This window comes from Gymnodraco acuticeps, unplaced genomic scaffold, assembly GCF_902827175.1.
Source record: "Gymnodraco acuticeps unplaced genomic scaffold, fGymAcu1.1, whole genome shotgun sequence".
Taxonomy (NCBI): domain Eukaryota; kingdom Metazoa; phylum Chordata; class Actinopteri; order Perciformes; family Bathydraconidae; genus Gymnodraco; species Gymnodraco acuticeps.
In genome coordinates this window covers 308,297-325,423 of record NW_022991443.1, presented here as the reverse complement: position 1 = coordinate 325,423, position 17,127 = coordinate 308,297, and the positions used below count along the sequence as shown (strand labels likewise).

Below are 17,127 nucleotides of genomic sequence, written 5' to 3'. Positions count from 1 at the left end.
GTTGTGTGTTTTCTCAGCGGAGGAGTGTGTGAGCTCAGAGGATCTGGTCCCTGGCGACTGTCTCATCGTTCCTCAGGAAGGCCTGCTGCTGCCCTGTGATGCTGCCCTGCTGGCTGGGGAGTGCCTGGTCAACGAGAGCATGCTTACAGGTGATCATCAAAACCTCAATACAAATGACCTTCTTATGTTGGGTTTAGTTTAAAAAAACAAAAAACAATTTAAAGCATGTCACATGATTAGATCCACACAACTGCCATTAAAACGGATCATCAACGTGACTGAACACCAGTGCTAATTCTTCAAAATAATGAAGAGAATATAACCTTGTGGTATGTGAGGGGAAAAGACCGATTTCTTGCCCCTTCAAAATATCAAAAAGGCGGTAATTGTGAAAAAGCCAGGTTTCAAAACTTTGATTATCATCTCAGCGAAAACTGGAGTGAAACCAAATCTTTATAATTTCAGCCTAGAAATAAAATGACTCCACCTCGCATTTTGTAGTTCAATAAAAACACGGACGCCATTTTACAACCCTGCAGCAAGGTACCTGAATGTCATGTTTTTTGTGAGGAGTCACTGTATTGACCTGTTGTCACCCTTCCAGGCGAAAGTGTTCCAGTGCTGAAAACCCCGCTGCCAGCAGGGGAGGGCAGGTTCAGCACGGAAACTGAGCGCAGACACACCCTTTTCTGTGGAACGCAGCTCATTCAAGCCAAAGGTGGGAGGCCTGGGGGCGGCGGTGCTGTTGCCGTGGTCACAAGCACCGGTGAGTAGAGACGCTGGGTACATTTTACTAAATTATTGACATCTAGTCTTACTGTAGAGCAGTTTTTCTATAGTAAGGTCCCTTTTTTTCCTTTGTCGGGGACGTTGAAATGTAGAACCTTTTGACCCATGAAAGCCCACAGGGCAGTTTGAAAAGGTCATGCTGCTCTCCAAGTCAAACAAGTTCTCTTGCTTCTATATCATCCTCAGGGTTTTTCACAGCCAAAGGTTACCTGGTCAGCTCCATTATGTATCCTCAGCCAACAGACTTCCGCTTCTACCAAGAAGTCACCAAGTTCCTGCTCATCCTGGGTTTTGTTGGTAACAGCTTTAACAAAGATAACAGATTTTAAGGACAACCATTTTATCTACAGCTGAGCTACTCAGATGATGATAAGGCCCTTTTTACCTATGATTCAACAATATTGAATAACAATAACAAACTGTTTTGTATGTTGCTTCAGCTTTTCTAGGCACCATATACAGCTTTGTGGTCCTCTTCAAAACAAATGTAAGTGCAAGCCACTCCCCTGTCTTCCTTTTGGCATGCCAACAGTACAGAAAGTGATGTCACTGACTTGTGTGTGGATGTGTCCAGATGACCTGGCTGGAGCTGATCATCAGGTGCCTGGATGTTGTGACCATCGCAGTGCCTCCTGCGCTGCCGGCTGCCATCACCACCGGCACCATCTACGCCCAGAGCAGACTGAAGAAACAGGGCATCTTCTGCATCAGTCCCCCCCGCATCAACATCTGCGGCAAGGTCTCCCTCTTCTGCTTCGACAAGGTGAGGGGGAATCCATTACCTAGAGTTTTATGGGGAGAATAGTCATGGCTGCTTGACCTGTTGAAGTCTTCTTTCATCCAACTCCGTTTGTTCCTCCAGACAGGAACTCTTACGGAGGAGGGTCTGGATGTGTGGGGGGTGATGGAGGGAGGACCTGCTGGTTTCTCAGAGCTGGTCCCAGATCCTAGACTCCTGCACCCGGGGCCCATGCTCTCGGGACTGGCATGCTGTCACACTGTGACACTCCTGAGGGGAGAGCCACTCGGAGACCCCCTGGAGCTCAAGATGGTTGAGTCCACCGGTTGGGTATGTCTCTTGAAATGTACTTTAAAGGGTATTTGAAAACTAGAATCGGGTGTTGATTTCATGTCTTGGTACTGATATTAAAGCAATATTTTTTGCTAACGAACAACCTTACTCACAAAACATTCTCAAAGATGTTCACACAGAGACAATGTTGTTTTTAATGCCATAGTGATGTCAACTTGCACAATAAACGTCATGCAGTCCTATTTTAAACAGTAATGAAGTGTCTGATCAAAGTATAAGGAAACTATAAAGGCGCTAAAAAAGTGCAAATCTGCTTCAAGGCCAAAAATAACTTTCTTCTAACTTCTGTGTTTATGATATTGGAAACAGTTGGATTTAAAATAATCTGTAAATACATGCCAATATTAACCGTTTAGTTAAAATATTCTGTCATCTACACAAAATGGTAAAGCATGACTTTTATTTTGTCCATTATTACTTTCAATTGTTAACAGGTATCACAACTATTGTCATTAAAAAAACTCACTGTTTATCACACTGTGAACTTCTGCTATAACATGTTAATTTAAATTGGCATTTTCACATCTAATATTTCCAGACCCTTCAGGAGCCGGAGGGAGATGGGAATAAACTGGATACAGAGTTCGGGGGCCACAGAGTTTTGGCTGTTTTGAGACCTCCACAACAGCTCCAAGCTCAAGGAACAGTGAGTGACCGTCTCGTAAAGAATCATCAAAAGGGCTTAAAGGTCTCCTATCATGCAAAATGCACTTTTTTATGTATTTTATACATAGATATGTGTCCCCGGTGTCTCGGGGAACTTACAAAGTGTAAGAAAACAAAACCCTCTCTCTTTTCCTCCGTACCCAAATCTCTAAAAATGGGGGTACAACGGAGCTGATCCAGATTTGCTGCCGATATGACGTAATATCTGAAATGTGGGCTGGCTTTACGCCCAACGGCCCTATCAGAATTGTTGCTATCAGAAACAATGCACGACGTGTTTTGGAAGTAATATGGTCTGTGTTTACATTAGCAAGCATCGCTAACACTCAGAGCTAACCTGTACTGGAGAGAGTATGTGTAAAAAAGCAGGAAATAAAAAAGAAACTCACCTTGTGGTAAACCCGCAAGAGAAAAAGCATTTGAGCTCCATACTGTTTCAGAAATAATCCTTGATGTGGTTTTGAACATGATATGGCGTTTTCATAGACATGTTTTTATACATTTCTCTTTTATTTTCTTGTCAGTCCGGTAAAGCGGTGGCCATCGTTCAGAGGTTTCCCTTCTCCTCGGCCCTGCAGAGGATGAGTGTGGTGACGGTGGCCAGCGGCGGACACTCGGCTCTCGCTTTCATCAAAGGATCCCCAGAGATGGTGGCGAGCCTCTGCCGGGCAGAAACTGGTAAGTAACTTGTTATCTAAGGTAAAATCATATTATTTCTGTGTGTGTGTATATATATATATATATATATATATATATATATATATATATATATATATTGTGCGCCTCTTCTTGCATTATGTTTTCAGTGCCGGCGCAATTCTCCAACAAGCTGCGCAGCTTCTCCACTGAAGGCCTCAGAGTTCTCGCCCTCGCCTATAAACCAGTAGACGTGAACACTGACTTTAGCAAGATTAAAAGGTGAGGTGTGCTTCCCTTGTGCACCGAATTATACAGGCTAATTTCCTGCTCCTGAAGTTGTAAATCCAGTCTTACTGAAACGCAGCCGTGTCCTCCCACAGAGCAGAGGTTGAGAAAGACATGCAGTTCCTCGGCCTGCTGATGATGAAGAATCTGGTAAAGCCTGAAAGTGCCCCGGTTATTAACATGCTGACGATGGCACAGATCCGAAGCGTCATGGTCACTGGTGAGAGATATTTGGTCTAGGAGTATTATTCTCGCTTTGGGTGGGAGAGGTCCCGGGTCCAGCCCCCCGGACAAGACCCCTTTAGTTCAGCCCAGCTCAGACAGACTAGATGAGTAACAATAGGCATATTTATTTATTATATAACAAAATGTAACTTAACAAACCTAAAACTAATGAGACACTAAGGCCCAATCACAAACCACTCCCTCGACCCTACCCCTCCGTGACGGAGTGAACTCCGTCTGTAGCCACACTCGCAGCTCAACGAGGCTCCCTCCTGTCAGATGGAGGGAGTAAATACAGCAGCAAGCTTTGGGACGGCCTCCCCTCTCTCCGGCAGAAACAGGAAATGCCGTAACTGTATGTAACAACGGTTTCAAATCAGCATCTCTTGGAATAAAAATGTAAATTAATAACTCAAATAAAACTCCAAACATCTTTCATTGCGTTTTTTGTAAAGCTCTTTTAGTTTTAAACCTGATGTTTATAAGCTTCTTAGTTTTTGCAACAGTCTGTAAATATACACAACTTTATAATAAAATGCACACATTTACCTTTTTCTAGACTAAACACAGGTATGATCCTAAATTAAAAACATATGAGGTTATCATGAGGTTGTTAACATCGCAGTTTATCAGTGGATGTTTGCTGGAACTACTTGTAAACAGCTTGTTTCCTGACGCACACACACAGCGTTGAGACCGGTCAGGTTTAGACCGGTCTCAAGTCAGCACCGATGCAGACTCGCTGTTTGAGGGCTTGATAGCCGACTCCCCCTCCACACCGCACCACACTCGTTGCTTTGGAACAGCCCTCAATATGGCGGACCCTCCACGTGAACGCGCAAACGGAGGGGTAGGGTGTAGGGGGCGGTTTGGGAATGGTGAAGTAATCACTGATGTATGAGGGTGTGAAAATCTGTCAGTAGTCAATAGTAAAAAGAAAATGATTATTAAAGGGGCCCTATTGTGCTAATTTTCAGGTTCATATTTGTATTTTGTTTCTCTACTCTGACATGTCTCCATGCTTTAATGTTCAAAAAGTTATTTATTCTTATCATACTACCTGTGCTGCAGCACCTCTTTTCACCCTCTGTCTGAAACCAGAGCCCAGTCTGCTCTGATTGGTTAGCTGGCCGGCTTTGTTGTGACTGGTCAACCGCTTAAAGTTGTCCCGCCCCGTACATATAATGTGTTGGAGCACTAGCCACTAAATAACTGGTATGTTAGCCTTTTCAGGCCATTTTCATGCACATAAACATAAATTAGGCACTACAGGAAAGGGAAAATCAAGGAAAGCATGAAAGGGCCTCTTAAAATCAAGTTGAAGGTATCTACTTCAATGCTATCAATGTTATAAGGTTGTGTCCTTCTTCACACAGGGGACAACATTTTAACTGCTGTCAATGTAGCAAAAAGCTGTGGGATGGTAGGATTTGGCGAGAAGGTGATATTCGTGAATGCAACCCCCCACACTGCCCAGTGCATGCCCACCCTGAAGTTCAGCCTGGAGGACGGAGGGGACCAAAGCTCGGCAGCGATCATCAATCAGGTGAGACACAACACATCAAGGCTCTGTCAATCCTGAAGTAGCACACAACCATGGGAGGAGAATCTTTGGTTGCTGTTGATGATGCTTTGCTTTTCTCCCCTTAGGGCCTGTACCAGAGTGGTTTTAACTATCACTTGGCTATTAATGGCAAGTCCTTTGCTGCCCTCTGTGATCACTTCCCTGAGTATTTGCCAAAGGTAATGTATGCTATGTTATCCCAGCAATAACATTCTGACAATCAGAATGTATTTCAAGCAGCATCTTCCTTTGATGATGATGGCTGAATGAAGATGTTCTTGATTCTTTGTCAACTATCTGCGACATGCTGTCACTGCAGGTTTTGCTGCACGCCACCGTTTTTGCACGCATGGCTCCCGACCAGAAAACCCAGCTGGTGAAAGAGCTGCAGAAAATCAAGTGAGTACAGACACACAAGAAGAACTGAAAGAAAATCAAAGAGAGGGGAAATATATTAAGAGGAACAGAGAATTGGCTATTAGGGGAAATCAAACCCTCATTAACCTTCAGACAACACTTACTAGTGACATGGAAACAAAATATTGATAAATACAAGGCATGACATCCCTATTTTAAGTCTGAAGTACGGTATGTTAAAGTATTTTAGTTACATAATGTCTATGCTGTGTGACTATCAAGTTGTGTTTACAAATGATCAAGTTGTGTTTACAAATGCAACCAAAAGGAACGTAACAAAAAATACATTTCTGGAGAAAGGTGGAATAATTTCTCAGCTGTTGCTGTATATCAGGGGTGCCCAACCAGTCGATTGACGATCGACCGGTCGATTGCGACGAGATTCCCAGTCGATCGCGAGATGTGTCTAAAAATAGAACAACAATATTCTGTTTTATCGTTAATGTCCTGTAACATAATCTTCCTGTGCCAGAAAAATGCACTTGAACGCATCAAAGCTTTGTGATTGGCCGGCGTGACCCCATGTGTCGGGGCGTGGCTGGTGAGCAGTGGGCAGTGCACTAGTTCGCTAACGTTGTCCGTGTTAACAGGAGTGACAGTCCGCACACACACAAGACCGCAATTATGGCAGAAGCAAAAAAGCCCAAAATATATAATTTTTCATTCCGAGTGGGAGGATGATTATTTTTATATCTATTGCAATTCAAAGTCCATCTGTCTCATCTGCAATGCGAGCGTGGCTTTATCGAAGAAGGGTAATTTAGGAGCGGCATTTCAAAACAGTGCACAAACGCTACGAGACGGAATTCCCTCCTAATTCGGCCCTACGCTCCCAAAAGGGGAGGGGCCTGAAAGGACAGCTAAATGCACAGCAGTCCATTTTCACCAGGCCCAACAACAAGAGCAAGGCTGCTACCAGAGCATCTTATCGTGTCAGTCACGTTCTTGCGAAACACATGAAGTCTTTCAAAGATGGCGAAGTTGTGAAAGAAGCTTTCCTGGAGGCTGCTGACACGCCTTTTGGGGACAGTAAAAAGTTTTTTGATATAATAAAAACTCAAGTTGGATACCGTTTGTTTGAACTTATTCATTATAATTATTGTACAAAATGGTATAAGAATGCAAACTTAAATTGATTATAGTCTATTATCAATTCAGGTTCAGAAACTAGTGTTGCTTGCATCCTATTAAAGGCATTTCTTTTTATAATCTACTAAAATGCAACAAAAAAAGGGTTTGATTTTATTCATTTTGTCTTTTTTATTGCACTTTGGCAGCAGATTCCTGTGTAGCTTCAGATCTGAGTTGTCTTATTAGTAAGCCTAATTTTAATGGCAAAGAAAGGGTTCAGAGTCTTTTCTTTTTTCCCTGTGTCATATGTGGCAGCACTTTTCAATGTTTCTTGAAAACATTACCCACTGTAGTGACGTGTGAATAAACTCCAACTCTGTATCAACAACACTGTTGTGTAACTTCAGTTAAATACTTGTATGTGTGTAGATTAGAAAGAGGTGAGATAAAGGATCTGCAGTATTTTATGAAGTATTAATCGTACAAAGGTCAGTTTTATACAAGTAGAAGTGTGTATTTACCTGGTAGTAGGCTGTCAGTAATGGCTACGCCTCTCTATTTGGACTGGTAGATCTCGGCAGACTGGCAACTTTAAAAGTAGCTCTCGGTTCAAAAAAGGTTGGGCACCCCTGCTGTATATAGTCTTTTAAAAACTGACATCTAGTGGCCAATAGAGGAACTGCTGTACTCTTAGAGCACCATGTTTACTTTTGTTTAATCAAAACTTTGTTAGCCAACAGATTTGATTTAAAGATAGTTTCATGATTAACGTTTAATTACAGTAATGAAGTAAATAAAACCCACTTCTGTTAATACAGCTACCGGACGGGCATGTGTGGGGACGGGGCCAATGACTGCGGGGCCCTGAGAGCTGCTGATGTCGGGGTTTCCCTGTCTGAAGCTGAGGCTTCAGTTGCATCACCTTTCACTTCCAAGACCTCAAACATCAGCTGTGTGCCGCTGCTCATCAGGTGAGGACTGGGAGGCACTGGGTTAGAAATAAAAGGAAGACGTTGATGGTGTTTGTGGTACAGTGTCTGCTGAGGAAGAAACAATAACACATATTTTCTCCCCGTCTGTGCAGAGAGGGCCGATGTTCTCTCGTCACCTCCTTCAGTCTCTTCAGATACATGGCTCTGTACAGCCTCGTCCAGTTCTGCTCCGTCCTCATTCTCTACACAGTGAGCAGCACTCGAGCTCCTCACACCCCCACTTTCAAAACGGGCGTACTTTTGCTGCCTTTGATTTTCAGTTTTGTCCAGTCAACATCTATGTTTAAAAAGTCACCATAATACATTTAAATTCATTTTGTTCCATTATGGGCCTCTTATTTTTGAATACCCCTTTTTCTAAAGCCAGATGGTAGAAATCAGCCTACCATGTGCACAATGTCATATTAGCTTAATCATAGACATGTTCAGCTCTGGCTAGCTAACTTGAAACATATTTAGTCTTTCATAACATCCTTATTCCATTATTGAATATTTGTCAGAAATGGAAAAAGGTCATATTCCTGCTAATGTTAACAACATTTCTGTATGTTTGAAATTATATTGTGAGTTTGATTTTTAAGCTGATCCAAACCGTCTGTTTGCACCTCTATCAGCCAACAAGCCATACTTCAACACTAAATGCTGACAGTAAAGCCCTGATGTCTGTGGCACCCAGTCTGACGAGCATTGAAACACACAGTTGCCGAATTGTTTTTACAACTTACAATGAAACATGTGACTTCTTGATGTGTGTGTCCAGGTGAGGACAAACTTTTCGGACTGGCAGTTCCTGTTCTTTGACATGTTTGTGGTGACTGCGCTGGCCATCTTTATGGGGAACGGAGGCCCGTCGAAGGAGTTGCAGGCCTGCAGACCCTCAGCCAGTCTGCTGACCCTGCCCATCCTGGGCAGCCTCTTCATCCAAACCTGCATGATCATTCTGGGCCAGCTGGCTGCATTCTTCATCACCACCAAAGAGGACTGGTCAGTGACAAGACACAGGGCTGCTAAGAGATTCTATTCACAATATCGTTAAATATTGTATTTGTTTCTAAAGCCACTACAAACACCATCCCATATCTCACAGTGTAGATACATTGTAAAACCTCACCCCCCTTTCTTTTTTCTTTAGGTACGTTCCACTCAATTCAACAGTGCCCGGTGCATATAATCTTCCCAACATGGAGAACACCAGTGTGTTTGCCTTGTCAGGTTTCCAGTACATCATCATGGCTGTGGTGGTCACCAAGGGCTTCCCTCACAGGAAACCTATCTACAACAATAGTGAGTCAGCACTCATGCCAACGGATGATGAATACAGTCCCATGCTAACATATTGGTCAGCTTTATTAAAAATAATAAAATGTAGTAAAATTGAACTGAGAACTGAATTGTTTTTTCAGGGATTTTCCTCTGTCTACTGTTGGTGCTGTTTGCCCTGATGACTTGGCTGGTGTTGTATCCTGGAGCATACGTGTGTGGAAAACTTAAACTGTACGACTTTGTTGATATGGATTTTAAAATGCTGCTCGTCGCCGTGGCTGCACTCAACTTGCTCATTTGTTTTGTTGTGGAGGTGAGTGATCAAATTACACCTTGACATTACCTAATAGGATGATTGCTAATTTTCAGTTGAAATAAAAAGATATCTAGCTCAGATGAGATGCAGGACAGTCTGTGGATATATCTTATCCTGGGTTTTATGATGGCTGACCCAAATGTTTATTGTTTACTCCAACCAAATCTTTCTTTGTATTCACCCTACTGGCAGGAAAGATGGGTATTAAAAAAAGGAGGTGCCTCTTTACTTCAGGAAAGATATGCATCTAGAAAGACTGAAATGTAAGATTTTAAAAGCAAAATACATAATTGTGGCTCCAGCACATTGTATGCAGAACATCCCTTATCTGTTAACCAATCACAACAGAACCGGTCAGCTAACCAATCAGAGCAGACCAGGCGAAAGAGGTTGAAAAGAGGTGCTGCAGTATGACAATAACAAGTCACTTCTTTAACATTAAAGCATGGAAACATGTCACATTAGAAGCACAAAATAGATTTATAAAACCAGAACATTAGCATAATAGGGCCCTTTTAATTTTAAATGATAAACACTCCAAATGTCTCTCTTACTGTGGTATATTCCTAAACCTTTGTTAACTGGAAAGTTGCTGTTTCCTCCCCAGTTGCTGATAGACGGAGGGATCCTGAACTGTCTCCGGTTGCTGCGCGGGGCGCGAGAGTCCAAGAAACGGTACAAACGCCTGAAGCTGCTTCTGTCTGAATCCCCATCATGGCCGCCCCTCAATCAAACCCTGTCCCCCACAGATAACATAGTAATTGACTTTAGCTGACGTCCGCTCAGCCCTCAACGAGTCACCCAAGCCAAAAAGTGCAACTTGTTTAACAATGCAAACTTGTGTTTATTTCTGTTATTAAAACATGTTTATTCCAAAAAATGCCACCTTCACAAAAACTGCTATTACAAATAGATATATTCATATATTTTCCCACTTTAAAAGAGTAAATATTTTAAAACTACTCCAGCCTGACATACACATATGAAATATGAATTATATTTTGGGAATTTTAACCCTTTAAATGCCAGTTTGTTGAAAAAAAACTCCACTGTTTCTTTATTGGAAAAAACAAAAACTAGAATAATTTCCATAAAATACATTTCAAGGAGTATTTAATTAGTATTATTATTAGACCCTGATATGGGTCAAGGATTGGCAGCAACATTTTGATGCATAATGATTTGTTCTGCAGTGTCAGATTAAAGTTTAAAATCTTAGCCTATAATGATATATGATGATTTTCACTAGGCCGTCTCCTACCACAAGTAAAAGGGGTTTTTCCCCCACTAAATGCCTATTACCCTGTTGTGTGCTAAAATGAATAATACAAGATAATTTTGAACCAGAAAAACATTTATTTTACAAAGATGAACATTGAATGATGAACACTGTAGCTCCCTCCAGTAAATGACACGAGGCTGAGGTCTTGATTAAATACGGGGTTTATTCTTGTGGGACCTATTCCAACCCGTGAGAACTCGTAGGCTGCTAGTCACCTAGAGGGGCTGATAACTTTATATGCATTTTCCCTTGGTTTCCTTAGTTTTCCTTTAACGTCCTGCGTTGCTCTGCCGTTGCAACTATCCAGTGCGTCGATTAAACAGGTGTAACACAAAACACAGCAGATTAGTTCCGCCTCTAATAATGTTGCACATAAAAGGTAGGAACCAAAAATACAACGTGGAAACAAATGAACAACAGAAAGTGAAGACAGTTACAAACACTGTGTCTGGCTGTGAGAGTCCAGCTCAGGTCGAGCAGGGGCCGCAAACTCTTCTGTCCATGCAAAGTGGCACTGCCTCCTGCTCTTCCGTTCACTGATGAGAGAGGGGCCTGCGGCAGCACCCTGCAGATCTGACGCTCTTGTTGCAGCGGCTGATGAGCGGGGAAGGCGCCCTCTCTTCTTGATGTGTGGGGTCACCAGCATTTCTCCCACCTCTTCAATGAAGAGCCTCCTCCTGTACGGTTTCTGCTGCTGCTAGGCGTTTGTAATGGGAAATGTCAACCAGGTTGTGGAAGAGGGCAAGTGGCCAGCGATTTGTTCTCCTCCTGCAGGAGTAGGTGGCAACAACCTAACAAAAACATAAAACAAGACAATTTGAATAAATGATTCCAAGCATTTTCTCTCATGATGCAAATATTATTTATTTTATAGGAAAATGCTAATTTGAAGAAACCTTATCAACCTTATTCATTTAATCGCTTACGTCTGGACTGCGGTGTTTCGTGCTTAGAAGCAACACATTCCTGCCCCGTCGAGGGATGTAAGAGACCAGTGTGTGGGTCTTCGTAAATGTGGAGGAGAGGACTGCTTTTGCCTGGAGCAAATTAGGGGGAAGTTCAGGCTTGTTTCGGCGAATTGTGACAACCAGGGCCAGTGTTCTCCTGAGCAGCTCCTCAGCCAGTGCGAAGGACGTGAAAAATTGTAACAGGTAAAATGATGTGTCCCTGGAGCCCCTCTGTCATCTCCAGGACCACCCTCATCCCCTGGTTGACATCAGAAGGACTGCCAGCTGCTTTGCCTGTATACACCTGCAGTCTCCAGGCGTAGGATGATTTTACATCACAGTTTGCCCAAATCTTGTCGTCGAACCGCAGTTTTCGGCTGTTTTGGTGAAACCTCTTGTTGGACATCGTGGCCCGGAAAATGCTCCGTCCCGATTTCTCACTCCAGAGGCTGAGGGTCGATTCATTTTCTGACCTGTAAACACCGGCCAAAATGAGCAGCCCCACGTAAGCCTGCAGTTGACCGTCTCCCATGCAGGTTTGTCATGGACACAATATGCTGCAGGATGTCATTGTCATCCGTCAGCAGCAGTGCAAAGCTGGATGCCGGGTCGCTGATTTGGGCGACAGCATAGTGTTGTTGGTCCCGGGATCAAACTCCTGGCTGCTGGGACGTAGCGGAGCGTCTCAGTGTTTGTGGGAGACCAAAACACTTTTTTTAAGTCCATCCCGCAGCTGCTTCCTCCATCTCCCCTCCACTCTCAGCTTCAGATGAGTCTGAGTTGGACTCTAGCTGGTCTGTTCCCACCTCTGAGGCGTCCTCCGTGGACTCTGAGGCCTCTTCTGTGTCAGCCTCAGAGTCCACGGAGGAGGATGAGGAGACATCCTCGCAATCAGAGTGCATGATAATCTCCAGAGCCTCCTGTGTGCTGTAATGCCTTGCTATCTCCAACAAGACTACTCCTGCACTAATAGTTATAACCATGGCTGCAGTGCACCTGCATAAACAACCTGAACAATAACCAAAACAAAGTCCAATTTTGTTTTAGTTTGCACAACTCATTGTTTTTATTATTGAATACGATTATTACGCAGTGTGGCCTTCTAAGAGAAAAGTATTTTGAAGTTGGACACGCATACATATACACACACAGGCCCGGTTCTACGGGGGTGCATAAGGGTGCATTGCACCCTCAGTTGAGTCGTTATGCACCCTCATTTGAAAAATTAAAAGTGAAAAATATTACATAGTAGTAATAAGAAGAAGAAGAATTTAGTTGAAATAAATTGTAATTATGATTAAATAAATAAAATAAATTTCAAAAATAAAACTATAAGTTGCAAACAAATCATTTGTGTAATCATGTAAACTATGAGTATTTTTTCTTCAGACTTTTGCTCACGCTGCAGCTTTCTCTTTTGCGCTCCCTCATTTTTTGTTTGAGATTTTGACACCAATCACCAATGGGCGGGACTTTCAGGAATGTGTCCCCATTGGCTACTCAGTTTTTGAGTGACAGCCCACTACACCACCGATACAGTGCAACTCATGCAGCAAACTCCGGAGTCCACTCGGCCACGTTAGTGTTGGTGTCTCCTGGGGAGTTTTCATGAACATATAATGGACCAGCACCAGAGGCGTTCCCATACACACAGGCGTTGGAGCTGTTCTTCATGAAATCCCAGAAGGATGAAGTGCTCTGACAAACAGCGCAATCTTTGCGCAAAATGATTATACCGGAATGAAAAGTCAATAAATAAATAAACATGTTGTTAAAACCTTTTTTTTTCATTTTACCACAACAGTGGATGAACAATTGATATGTGTTTGAACAAAAACAACAGGAAGAACAAAGTAAAAGGGACGAACAAATGTGTGAACAAGTATTAAGAACAGTGTATGGAAAAAGTGATGTGATGTGGGATGTGTTTTAGAACAAAACAAAGTAAAATGAATGAGAAGGAGAACAAAGAGGGTTAGGGTTCAACAGAAAAAGATTAATTCAGCCAAAAAACACAATTTTGATTAATCTAAAGTGTAAAACAATCTTCAACACAGACCAAATTAGTGCCCTTGGACAACAAAACATATGGTGGGGCAAAGAAACGATAAATTAAATTGAGAGAGTGGGAGACTAAAAATGATTACTATGATAAATATTCAAACTATTTACAAAACTATTTACAGAAGCTCCTGTTGAACCAGCAACAAAAACAGGTTTGTCAACAATAACGAGGCCACTTTGCCAGGGGGAGGTGATCCAGCGACGAGACAATAAAGCAATTCATATTAGGTTCTGTTGAGACACTACAGAATATAAAACCTTCCAAGCCATGACCTCTGCCTGAAATCAGGACCACTCAGAGGAGAATGCAGCACATCAAACTGGAGTCAGGAGTGTGAATAACACATTTTGGCCAAAACAAATGGTTGCTTACCAATACAGTGACTGAACATTGGACACCAAAAAGTTTGACCTCATGTCGTCACGCAACACTGTTACTGCCCTAAGTCATTTCAAGATGGAGGAGTATGATAAGGCCATCAGCTTCCTCCGGGACTCCATCCATCTGTTTCGGGGCCTGAAGATCGGTCCCAAGGGCAGCTGGAAACCAGTCCAGACAGGACTGGTGATGGCCACAACAACAATCCTGCAGGTCCAGCATGACCTGTTGAGACAAGGGCACAAATTTGTTCTCACAAGCCGCTTCACTCAAGACTGCCTGGAAAATACATTTTCGTCCATTCGTCTGAGGAACTCTGTCCCAACACCTGTAGAGTTCCAATATGCTCTGTGCGCTGTCACTGTGGGTAAAAAAAAAAGTGCTAATTATTTATTTTTTAAGTGTTTATTTTGTTAAAAATAAACATTTTGGATGCATGAAGGATGAAGGAAGGATGAGCCTAAAAGGAACAGTACCAAAAAAAACAAAGTACAGTCAACATGTCACATAATGAAATGTTAGTATATCCCAAAATTCAATTAAATATTAAATGAAATATTTATCACAAACGCCACCTCATTTCTACTAGTGCTAGCAGTTAAGTCATATCATACAGAAAAAGCCGACTAAGGATGGCTAACACGGTCAGGTTCAGCGGATAAAAACCAAAATAACAATAAAAACACATAATCAATCTAAATCCTGCTTGTTAGTTACCCAGCATCATTGATATATAAGCTGCTAGCGATTCATTACTGAAATGTTACCTCCAAGGCGCTAAAAATAAAACTTCAAACATCGCAAAATAAACTGGTCAGACTACTGCTTGACCTTTCATCTAGAACCCACCTCACCTCTGCCCACTTTGACAACCTAGGATGGCTTAGAGTAGACGACAGAGTACAGCTACTTGCAATGGGCCTGGTCTACAAGATCCACTACACCTCTATGGTACCCATGTGTCAAAATTCGTCCCAAAGGTCAAGGAATACCATGATCATAACACCAGAGGGAGCTCCACAAATCATGTGAAACCCAGATTTGGCACAAAAAAGGGGGAATACACGTTTCGCAATTATGCCACATCAAGGTGGAACGCTCTTCCCACAACTGTAAAGGAAAGTAAAACTATACTTACTGTTATGAAAATAATTGTCATAGACGCCAAGATGTGACATACAGGACAAACCTTGATGTCTGTTTACCTTCTTTAAGGACACAGGCTGCTTAGCCAATAATGTTATTATTCCCATTCTGTGACCGGTCAATACTGGGTCACAGATGGTCTGTGTTGTGGGTACACTGGGACACTTCCTTCTCTGTATTTGTGGACTCCAAGGTAAAATCTTCGAGGTCATAAGTGTCCGAGGCAAGTAGCTCTGTGTTCCCACACTGTTTAGGCTATCTCCTCAAATATGTTGTTTACTCTCTGCGAAACCAGTTAGATGGGCTGGCAAGAGAGAGGCTCTCCAGAATTGACGTGGCAACTCTACCGTGAAGTCAGAACCTCTGACTCTTGGACTTGTGATGTGAATCCTCCGGCCGTTAACTCCAAATAAACCATCATGTGTTTGACATCAAAGCTACTGCTCCTACCGTGTCTCCTTCCTGAGTCGGTGACTCCCACTGCATAGCTACACAGAAGTTTCCTCTACAAATTGGCGTTGTCGGCAGGATGCCAACAGATCTTCAGATTCTGGTAAGTGTGATTTTCAAATCTACATTTGGACATTGCCTTATCAGAATCTGTGATTGACGGTATCCTAAAATTACCTGTGAAACTGATCGGCTGCGTTTCCTTTTGGTTAATGAACATTTGGGGATGATAAACCCAGGAGATCAGTGTCTGGGGACTCAGTCCTGGCTTATTTCCTCTGTGTATGCTGCTCGGGACGGAAGTGCCATACAGGCATGCACAGCTCATGTTTAGAGATACCTTAAAGAAAGGGCATCAGTGAAGTGGAGCTTCTGTGTGAATTGAAAGCAATGTAAAAGATTTGTATTGAACAAATCGCCGGATTTTGAGGGTCTTAGTGGCTAAACATAGCAGTTGAAAATAAGCAGCCAGAGATATTTATTGCTATCACCTCTCTGTAAAAACACGGCTCCAGCTGCAGCCTTGCGTGTGTGTGTAAAACCTCACCGTGTGTGTGTGGGGCTGGAGCAGTGCAGGCTGAGAGGGAGAAAGTCACAGCTTATTGCCTATAGGTTTTAACTCACGGCACCGCCGTCCTTCAAACGGGACGGTCTAAAAGCACTCGTTGTTTAGGACCGCTTTTCTCATGGTTAGACGGGCCAGCGCGAAGTGCGTGCATCACCCGATGTGCTACGGCTCTCTGGAGCAGGTGGCGGTCAGGAGTGCATACATACAATTATAGGCTAATTGATCAGAGGTGTGTAGTGGCAAGCAAGCATAGGCAAACTGTGTTTCACCTTGAGGTGAACTCGATAGCAAGTGTATATCGGCTGGTCGTACGGACTACAGTCAACTGAGCTGTTGTTTGGAGAGAAAGGGCAGGGAAAAAGTCTGTGGGCTCCGATCGGGGGGGCACAGCGCCACTAGAAACAAATAGCCTAGTGGTTGTCGCAAGAGGATAAGCTAGTTATCGTTCTTGGACGGCTTTCAGGCACCGATAAATCACTTGTATGCAAGGGTGAGGGGTGAGAAGACGCCGCACTGGAGAGAATTCCCACCCCCTCTAAGATCTCTAAAATCCGGACTAAATTGAGCTGATGAGCTTTGCTGTCGCGCTGGTGTTTATTAAGAGTTCATGTTTTGTTTGTCTGATTGTTTGTATGGGGGTCTATATTGGTTTGTCCCGCCGTCTTGTGTATGTTTTGTAACAACTAATAATGAATCAGTCCATAGACAGGGTAAAATGAACTAAACTTTAGTTATCTCACCAAAAGTAAATGACCTGAGAAAAATAAAAAGTGTTTTTATGTCCTGCCTCTGAGTGCAGGGGAACATGTAAACAAGAAGCACACTGTTCAGGGTGAGCGCTGTAGGTGTAAGAAGAAAATAAGATTATATTGCTTTAATAATCCATTCTTAGATGGTATTGCTGGTATGTTAAGATATCTTTGTGACCTTGTATAAACCCTATGCCCGTCCTGCGCCCCGAGACCCTCAGA

At 42.9% G+C, this 17,127-nt stretch overlaps 1 protein-coding gene and 1 long non-coding RNA gene across 4 annotated transcripts in view; one reads left to right on the top strand and one right to left on the bottom strand.

The window, feature by feature from the left end:
- The window catches only part of atp13a2 (ATPase cation transporting 13A2), a 56,159-nt gene extending 45,959 nt beyond the window's left edge, over positions 1–10,200 (top strand). For all 3 annotated transcript variants that reach the window (XM_034196383.1, XM_034196384.1, XM_034196381.1), the window contains 19 exons: positions 18–149; positions 605–766; positions 976–1,086; positions 1,230–1,276; positions 1,364–1,552; positions 1,652–1,858; positions 2,421–2,528; positions 3,073–3,226; positions 3,355–3,466; positions 3,568–3,692; positions 5,074–5,243; positions 5,348–5,440; positions 5,581–5,660; positions 7,568–7,720; positions 7,834–7,930; positions 8,502–8,725; positions 8,874–9,025; positions 9,145–9,317; positions 9,928–10,200. In XM_034196383.1, the coding sequence (XP_034052274.1) occupies positions 18–149; positions 605–766; positions 976–1,086; positions 1,230–1,276; positions 1,364–1,552; positions 1,652–1,858; positions 2,421–2,528; positions 3,073–3,226; positions 3,355–3,466; positions 3,568–3,692; positions 5,074–5,243; positions 5,348–5,440; positions 5,581–5,660; positions 7,568–7,720; positions 7,834–7,930; positions 8,502–8,725; positions 8,874–9,025; positions 9,145–9,317; positions 9,928–10,095 (2,657 nt within the window). In that variant the 3' untranslated portion in view covers positions 10,096–10,200. The remainder of the gene's footprint in view (positions 1–17; positions 150–604; positions 767–975; positions 1,087–1,229; positions 1,277–1,363; positions 1,553–1,651; positions 1,859–2,420; positions 2,529–3,072; positions 3,227–3,354; positions 3,467–3,567; positions 3,693–5,073; positions 5,244–5,347; positions 5,441–5,580; positions 5,661–7,567; positions 7,721–7,833; positions 7,931–8,501; positions 8,726–8,873; positions 9,026–9,144; positions 9,318–9,927) is intronic.
- A 545-nt stretch (positions 10,201–10,745) lies between these two features.
- On the bottom strand, positions 10,746–14,413 carry LOC117532837. The gene is made up of 2 exons (XR_004566929.1): positions 13,987–14,413; positions 10,746–11,393 (listed from the first exon to the last, which is right to left on the bottom strand). It is a non-coding gene; the product is annotated as an uncharacterized LOC117532837 (long non-coding RNA).
- Between the last annotated feature and the right edge of the window lie 2,714 nt (positions 14,414–17,127).